Genomic DNA, 8,353 nt, shown 5'->3' on the forward strand with positions numbered 1-8,353 from the left:
AAAAAAACCATAGTGATAGAATTTGTCAAAAACAACTCAGAAACCAACTGAAAGAGCTCTAAATGACCAAATCTGAAATAATTTCAGCAAGAAAAAGAACAGTATTGAATTATACCCATAATGCAAAGCAAATAACCTTAATCAACTTTTATAAATAAATAATAAAGGAAAAAGAGATCTCCCATGTGGCAGAATTCTAAATGACTTCCATAGATAATTTGTTCTAGATAGGTGGAGCTTGACTCCACTGGGTAAGCGTCAGCCGAGTAGAGTTGTTTCCTTTACTGTAGGGAAGCACACAGTATAACAAGATGGAGTGTGTAAATTACATGGTGCTAAACCTTGACACTGGGCAAATGCTACCTCTGCCACATGATCAGTGACGTCAGAAACAATGTCTTGTTAACTGTCTGTACCTTTGATGTGGTATGATATGATGAAAATGATGCTTTAGTTTTGTAAACTTCCTCCCCATTCCACAACCCCAGTCTAATCGTGAGGTAAACATCAGCAGCTTCCCATAGAAGGACACGATGAGAAGGGTTGTCAAGGTCATCAAAACCAAAAAAACAGAATGTCAGAACCCAGAAGCCTAAGACGACATGGCAAATAATAAGTATAAAATGGTATGGTGGAAGACCATAGGGCAAGCAAAAGAAGTTAATATATGGAAATGTGAATAAAGCATGAATTTTAGTTAATAACATCAATATTGATTCATAATTACAACAAATATACCATACCAATATAGAGTATTAATAATAGGGGTAACTGGCCATATATAATATATATATTTATCCTATTGTATATTAGTGATTATATATAATCAAAAATTTTATATCAGAAATAAGATATATATATAAATATTTTCATTTTTTTCTTTACATCTAAAATTTTAGCAAATGTCAGAAAGATAAAACTACAAAAAACTTTATAAAGTACATGTATTTATTATGGAAAAGCTTTTTCAAAGTGTATGACACTGTGTGTCAAAATCAACAGAAATTATTTTATTTTGAATTTGTTAATTGGCAGACATTTTGGAAAGTTTAAAATATATAGAGAAAAATGAATGAAAGTATAGAAAATTCCCATATATTGTTCGGTTCTTCAGTTTTCTTATCATCAACACCTTGTTTTGTTACAGCTCCTGGGGCAATACTGAGTTGAGAGATATTTAGTTAAAATCCAAAGTTTAGCCGGGCGGTGGTGGCGCACGCCTTTAATCCCAGCACTCAGGAGGCAGAGGCAGATGGATCTCTGGGAGTTCAAGGCCAGCCTGGTCTACAAGAGCTAGTTCCGGGACAGGCACCAAAGCTACAGAGAAACCCTGTCTTGAAAAACAAAACAAAACAAAACAAAACAAAACAAAACAAAACAAAAAAAAAATCCAAAGTTTACTTAGTGCTCACTTCTTATGTTATTCATTCTATGGATTTTGATAAATGTGTAATGACATTGTCATATTATTTATCGTTACAGTAATAAACCAGATACTGGTTTCACTGCCCTAAAAGACGCCCAGTGCTCTGCTTATACATCCTCCCTTCGCTTGATCCCTCTGGATGTCTGATCTTCACTGATTTTACTGTGTATAGGTCTTCATTTTCCAAATCATCATATAGTTGGCATCATATAATATGCAGCTTTTTCAGACAGACTTCTATGACTTTGCATTTAAAATTGCTTCATGTTTCTGTGCTCAATAAAAAACTTATTTTTATTGAATTTTGTGGCAGAACCACAGTTTATTCATTAGCCTATTAAAAGACTCATTGTTCTCATCCAAATTTTAGCTGTTATGAATATGACTACAGAGGTCATCTCCGTGCAGGTTTTTGCGTAGCTTCTTGACTAAATACCAAAGAATATCAATCTTGGACACTTTGTAAGAGTGATCAAGAGGGCAATAATATTAGTGTTGAAGACTGAGTACTGGAGAGACTCTTTTTTTATAGGCTTAAGTTAACTATCTCTCTTTTACTGTAACAATCACTTGGGGAAAATCAACCTAAAGAGAAGAGAGATCATTTAGGGCTTACCGCTTTGGAGTGTCCAGTCCCTGACCGTGTGACAACGCTACTCTGGGCTGGAGCAGCACGTGATGGCATGACACACAGCAGAAAGGACCCATAAGCCTTATGTCTGAATGTGAGACCCAGGAAGAGAGCTGGGTCCCACAGTTCCCTTTGAAGGCATACATCAGTGACCTAACTTCTTGCTAGATTCTGGCTCAAGGTTCTACCACCTCCTAGTGGCTCCATGAGCCAAACCTTTATTTAGCACATGAGTCTTTGGGAGAAATTTCAGATCCAAGCTGTAAGTTATGTTTTAATTGTATTTAATATTTCAAACTATTCTGTGAAGTATTTACTAATACACAAATTGATAATTAATACTAGATCCTAAATTTGCACTAAAATCATTAAATTATTAAGAAATAGCTTAATAATCAAGAAAATTTTAATAAAACAGCATAATAAATTCTGAGAGAAAGAATAATATAGATTAAAGTTTACAAAGACAATGAAAAGCTTTTATCTAAATCATTGAATGGCATTCTAGTTGATGAAGAATTCCTTGGCTAATTTCTAATGTGGAAAAATATGGTGAGCCTGCCACCTTGTGTTCAAATTTTAAAAATACTTTAAAAACCTCCAGTATGCACAGAGTAGCAAGGTGATTTTCATTTGCTGATTACTGAAGGAACTTCAGCTACCTTATTGTACTAATTGCTGGATCCTTACAATAAATGATGAAGTTATGACCGAGCACACCTCTCTTATCCTATCACCTAGGACAGTAGCATGTGTGAAGCAAGTTATCAGCTAACGCCTGTCTGGGAAATGTAATTAACCATCATTCCGTTACTGGGAAATTGCAACATGGGGAAAGGAGAATGTGATGGAGAGCTTTGTGTGAGTGGGTGGCAAGGACAGGAAGAACAGGAAAGGTGACAGGCCACAAATGGGGAACCTGTTACTGGTCATGAGGCTTTGAGCTTTTGCAAAATACTTTTCATCATCATGACTGAAGAAAGTATTTTGCATTATGTATGAAGCCAGTGGCACTCAGGTTGCTTTGTAACAGTGTTTAGGAGTTTTAATGATTTCATAGCTCTGTCTTGCCCAGGACTTAGTTTTGAGTGCCAAGAGAAGGAGCTTATTGCTCAGCAGTAACAAAAATCTCCTCTTACACCATCTCACTAGCTGTGGCCCTCCACCTTTGAACAAACTTAATGTGACTTGACTCTCTTTTTTTAAGAATGTGCTTTCGTGGAAGAGTTGTATGGAAACACTTTTGGTGATTCCTTGAGATGTCCAGGTGTGGAGCACTTTCAGGGAAGACATTGTTAAGGCCCAGGGAGACGGTCTCTACTGTACTGTGCCTTAGAAAATTATTGCTAAGTGTTGGGATTCGTTTCACATAAAAAGTGAATTAAAATGCTTACTGTATGTGTTGGCTAGTTTTCTGTCAACTTGGCAAAAGCTAGAGTCATCAGAGAAGAGGGAGCTTGCAGAAATGTGGTGGTTCATGCTTTTAATTCCAGCACTTGGGAGGCAGAGTCAGGTAGATTTCTGAATTTAGAGCCAGCCTGGTCTACAGAGCAAGTTCCAGGACTTCTAGGGCTATACAGAGAAACCCTGTCCCAAGAAAAAAAATAGAGATGGGTGGGGAAAGAAGGGAGGGAGAGAGAAGTACAGGTTATGGGGAAGTGAGGAGGAGGGAGTCTCATTTCTAGAAGATTCGGCTATAGGCAAGCCTGTAGGGCATTTTCCTAATTAGTGATTTATGGGGGAGGCCCCTGCCCACTATGGGTAGAGGCGCCCAAGGGTGGTCCTGGGTTCTATAACAAAGCAGGCTGAGAAAGTCATGGGGAGCAACCAGTAAGCAGCACTCCTCCCTGGACTCTGCATCAGTTCCTGCCTCCAGGTTTCATCACAGCAATAGTCACCCTAAGACAGAAATTGGTACCAGGGTAGCTCTTGCCAACAGGTTTCATCACAGGAATAATAGCCCTAACTAAGACACCGTATATTGTAATGTACCTTGAGATGTCTGGTTGCTTTATTAAGATCACATAATTTTCAGTTAAATATTATTTTATTTCAATTCTTTCAACCAAGAAGATTCCAAGATGATTTTCAAATAAATATATCTTCTATGTTTTAGAATGTGCTACTCTTCATACTATGATAAAAGGGCTACAAGAGACTATTCAGTATCAACACAATTTGAAAGGTAAGTTGGGGAAATCATTCTTAAAATCATGGTTTGGGGGGAGGATAGTTAATTCAATAAATTGCTTACATGAGTACAATCCATAGAAAGTGTATTTAAAAGAGAAAAGGGAGGGAAGGAGGGAGGGAAGAATGAACAAAAGAAATTCAGGTATGGTGGTATCTGCCTATAAACACAGCATGGTAAAAGGCAGACACAGGTGAAGCCCTATAGCTCATTCAGGGGCCACCTAGACTGACCTACTTGGCAAACTCCAGACCACTGAGAGACTCTATCTCAAAACACAAGGTGTGTTGGTATTGCTGATAGAATGTAATGTAGCCATTATCACAAATTAGTGATTACTCAGAAAAATGAAACCTAGAATTACCATTCGGTTCAGAAATTTCACTCTAAGGAATTTACAAAAAAAAATAAAAATCAGATACATAAAATTTTGTATGCTGGTATTCATAGCAACTTTAATCACAAAGGCCAAAAGGTGGAAATAGCCTCCTTGTAGATTGGATATAAAATGTGTCCATGTGTTAGAAACTTTGTCTTCAGCCCATAGGAGAAAGAACACTGGGGGAAAACCTTTGCCTCTTTTTTTCTCTATCACAAACCAGCCACATACAGTGAACAGCTTTGACCTGCCCTGCACTTTCACTGTGTGCTACCACAGGCTCAAATCAATGGGTAGAGTCATGAACAGAAACTCACAGAACTGTAAGCAAAATAAACCTTTTCCTCTTTGTAAATGTCCATCAAAATAACAGAGCTGAGTAATGCCAGTGTTCATCTACAGATGGGTAAACAAGTGAGGTATATGCATAGATGGAGTGAAATTTGGATACATGCTACAACATAAACTTGAAAACATTGTGCTAGGTGAAATATGCTAGACAAGTACAGAGTCTCAGAGACTATCTGGTTCCGCTTTTGCCCGGTACCTAGAATAGTAAAATTCATAGAGATGGAAATAACAAGTTACCAAGGGCTGGAGGACAGAATAGGAGAGATTAGTGTCTCATAGACACAGCATATACACTATGGGAAGATAATGAGTTCCAGAGATGGAAATCAAGATGGTTACTCACATTATATTTAATGCCTCTGAACTGTGCGCCTAGAATAGCTGAAGCAGTAAGTGTTGTTGAATATATTTCATCACGATAAAATGGTGCCTAGACTTTTAAAGCATAGGAAACTCAATCATAAAATAAAGCCCATTAAAAACAACAAGAAAAAGCCCATTATAATTTAGCACAGACTGGTCCAGAATTTGCAGTAGTCCTTCTACCTTAGTCTCCCAAGAGCTAGAATTACAAGGGCATCACACTGGCCTCTGAAATTGTTTCCCTCCTCTGCTACACACTTCTCTGTGTCTGGAATGCAGTTCTCAAAGGCAGAACAAGCCTTACCTCTTAAATCTCAGTTCAGGGTGGCTGCTTCTTCCCCAAACCCTTATTCAATATCAAGATGACCCAGGTTTGCCCCACCACATGTTCTCACAGAATTTCAAGCACAGTGCCACTATAGAAAGTTTATCTAATAAAGCTATTGCATCTACCATACAACTAGACTGTCAGTTCAGTGAAAATCAAAAAATTCTTAATGTTCCTGCATTCCCAGTGTCTAGCATACTTCCAGAGCACATGCATAATCAGAAATGTAAATGTTACAGATAATTAACTTTAAGTCTATTTAGTAATATGTTCCTTGATTATTTATATACAGATGAAAATGAACAACTAAAAAGAAATGTTGATTTTATGAAAGAAAAGTTAAAATCTCATGAGCAGGTGAGTTTATAATCTATTGTATTCAGTTAGACCCTTGAAAAGCATTTGTTCACTCCAAGAAGAAGCAAGTTGAGTTTTTTAATATTTTTTATTGTTTTTATTGAGCTATATATTTTTCTCTGCTCCTCTCCCATTCTCTCCCCTCCCCTTCAGAGCTCTCCCATGGTTCCCATGCTCCCAATTTACTCAAGAGATCTTGTCTTTTTCTATTTCCCATGTAGATTAGATCCATGTATGTCTCTCTTAGGGTCCTTTTTTTTTTCTAAGTTCTCTGGGATTGTGAATTGTAGGCTGGTTTTTCTTTACTTTATGTCTAAAAGCCACTTATGAATGAATATTATATTTATCTTTCTAGGTTTGGGTTACCTCACTCAATATGATGTTTTCCAGATTCATCCATTTGCCTGCAAATTTCATGATGTCATTATTTTTTTCTGCTATGTAGTACTTCATTGTGTATTGCTGGGTCTTGAGGAAGGTTGTTTCCTAATGTTCTGAGAAATCTCCATACGGATATCTGAAGGGGCTATGCCAGTTTGCACTCCCACTAGCAATGCAGGAGTATTCCCATTTCCCGCATCCTCTCCAGCATAAGTTGTCATCAGTGTTTTTGATCTTGGCCATTCTTAAAGGTGTAAGATGAAATCTCAGAGTTATTTTGATTTGCATTTCTCTGATGGCTAAGGATGTTGAGCATTTCCTTAAGTGTCTTTCAGCCATTTTAGATTCCTCTGTTGAGAATTCTCTGTTTAGGTCTCTACTCCATTTTTTATTGGATTATTTGTTCTTTTGATGACCAATTTCTTGAGTTCTATGTATGTTTTTGAGATCTGCCCTCTGTCCAATGTGGAGTTGGTGAAGATCTTTTCCCATTCTGCCATTTTGTCTTGTTGACTGTGTCCTTTGCTTTACAGAAGCTTTTCAGTTTAGAAAGTCCCATTTATTAATTATTTTTCTCATTGTCTTGCTACTGGGGTTATATTTAGGAAGTGGTCTCCTGTGCCAATGCATTCTAATGTACTTCCCACTTTCTCCTCTATGAGGTTCAGTGTGGTTGGCTTTATGTTGAGCTTTATGTTATGGCTTTGATTCATTTGGACTTGAGTTTAGTTCATAGTGTTAGATATAGATCTAATTTTATTCTTCTACATGCTGATATCCAGTTATGCCAGCACTATTTGTTGAATATGCTTTCTTTTTTCTATTTTATATTTTTTTGCTTCATTGTAAAAAATCAGGTGTTCATAGGTGTGTGGATTGATATTTGGGTCTTCAGTTCAATTCCATTGATTCTCCTGTCTATTTTTATGCCAGTACCAGACTGTTTTCAGTACTGTAGCTCTGTAGTTGAGTTTGAAGTCAAGGATTGAGATGCCTCCAGAAGTTCCTTTATTGTACAGGATTGTTTTGGCTATCTTGGGCTTTTTGCTTTTCCATATGAAATTGAGTATTGTTCTTTTGAGGTCTGTGAAGAATTTTGCTGGGATTTTGATGGGCATTGCATTGAATCTATAGATTGCTTTTGGTAAGATTGTCATTTTTACTATATTAACTCTACCTACCAAAGTGTATGGGAGATCTTTTCAATTTCTGGTATCTTCATCAATTTCTTTCTTTAAAGATTTAAAGTTCTTGTCATACCAGTCTTCCAATTGTTTGGTTACAGTTACTCTGAGATAATTTATGTTATTTGTGGCTATTGGACGGGTAATGTTTCTCTGATTTCTTTCTGAGCCCATTTATCATCTGTGTACAGGAGGGCTACTGATTTTTTTGAGTTAATCTTGTATCCTGCTACATTACTGAAGGTGTTTATGAGTTGTAGAAGTTCCTTGGTAGAAATTTTGGGTTCCTTTATGTAATAATATCCTATTATCAGCAAATAGTGAAAGTTTGACTTCTTTTCTGATTTGTTTCCCCTTGATCTCCTTTTGCGGTCTTATTGATCTAGCTAGAACCTCAAGAACTATATCAAATAGATATGGAGAAAGCAGACAACCTTTCCTAGTTTCAGTGGGATCACTTTGAGTTTCTCTCCATTTATTGTGATGTTGGCTGTTGATTCACTGTATATTGCCTTTATTATGCTTAGGTATGTTCCTGAAGCAAGTTGTTTTAATTAACAAACACACCAAAAATTATATAAGTGTAGTATATATATATATATACATGTCATATATGTAAAAATCTTTAATAAATGAATGATAACTTTTGCAACTTATAGAGTTTTTTACAAAACATAATGCTCATCTTCTCCCTCCTTCTGTTCCTCATTGGGACTTTGGGAGCTCAGTCCAGTGTTCCAGTGTGGGTCCATCGCCAGATGA

At 36.8% G+C, this 8,353-nt stretch overlaps 1 protein-coding gene across 2 annotated transcripts in view; it reads left to right on the plus strand.

Moving 5' to 3' along the window:
* Ccdc152 (coiled-coil domain containing 152) overlaps positions 1 to 8,353 on the plus strand; it is a 23,029-nt gene that overhangs the window by 4,671 nt on the left and 10,005 nt on the right. The window contains exons 3-4 of one of the 2 annotated variants that reach the window (XM_013354695.2): positions 4,174 to 4,242; positions 5,962 to 6,026. In XM_013354695.2, the coding sequence (XP_013210149.1) occupies positions 4,174 to 4,242; positions 5,962 to 6,026 (134 nt within the window). The remainder of the gene's footprint in view (positions 1 to 4,173; positions 4,243 to 5,961; positions 6,027 to 8,353) is intronic. The other variant, XM_026777377.1, reaches the window with a different exon arrangement.

The sequence above is a fragment of the Microtus ochrogaster genome, unplaced genomic scaffold (assembly GCF_000317375.1).
Source record: "Microtus ochrogaster isolate Prairie Vole_2 unplaced genomic scaffold, MicOch1.0 UNK61, whole genome shotgun sequence".
In the NCBI taxonomy this organism is placed as follows: domain Eukaryota; kingdom Metazoa; phylum Chordata; class Mammalia; order Rodentia; family Cricetidae; genus Microtus; species Microtus ochrogaster.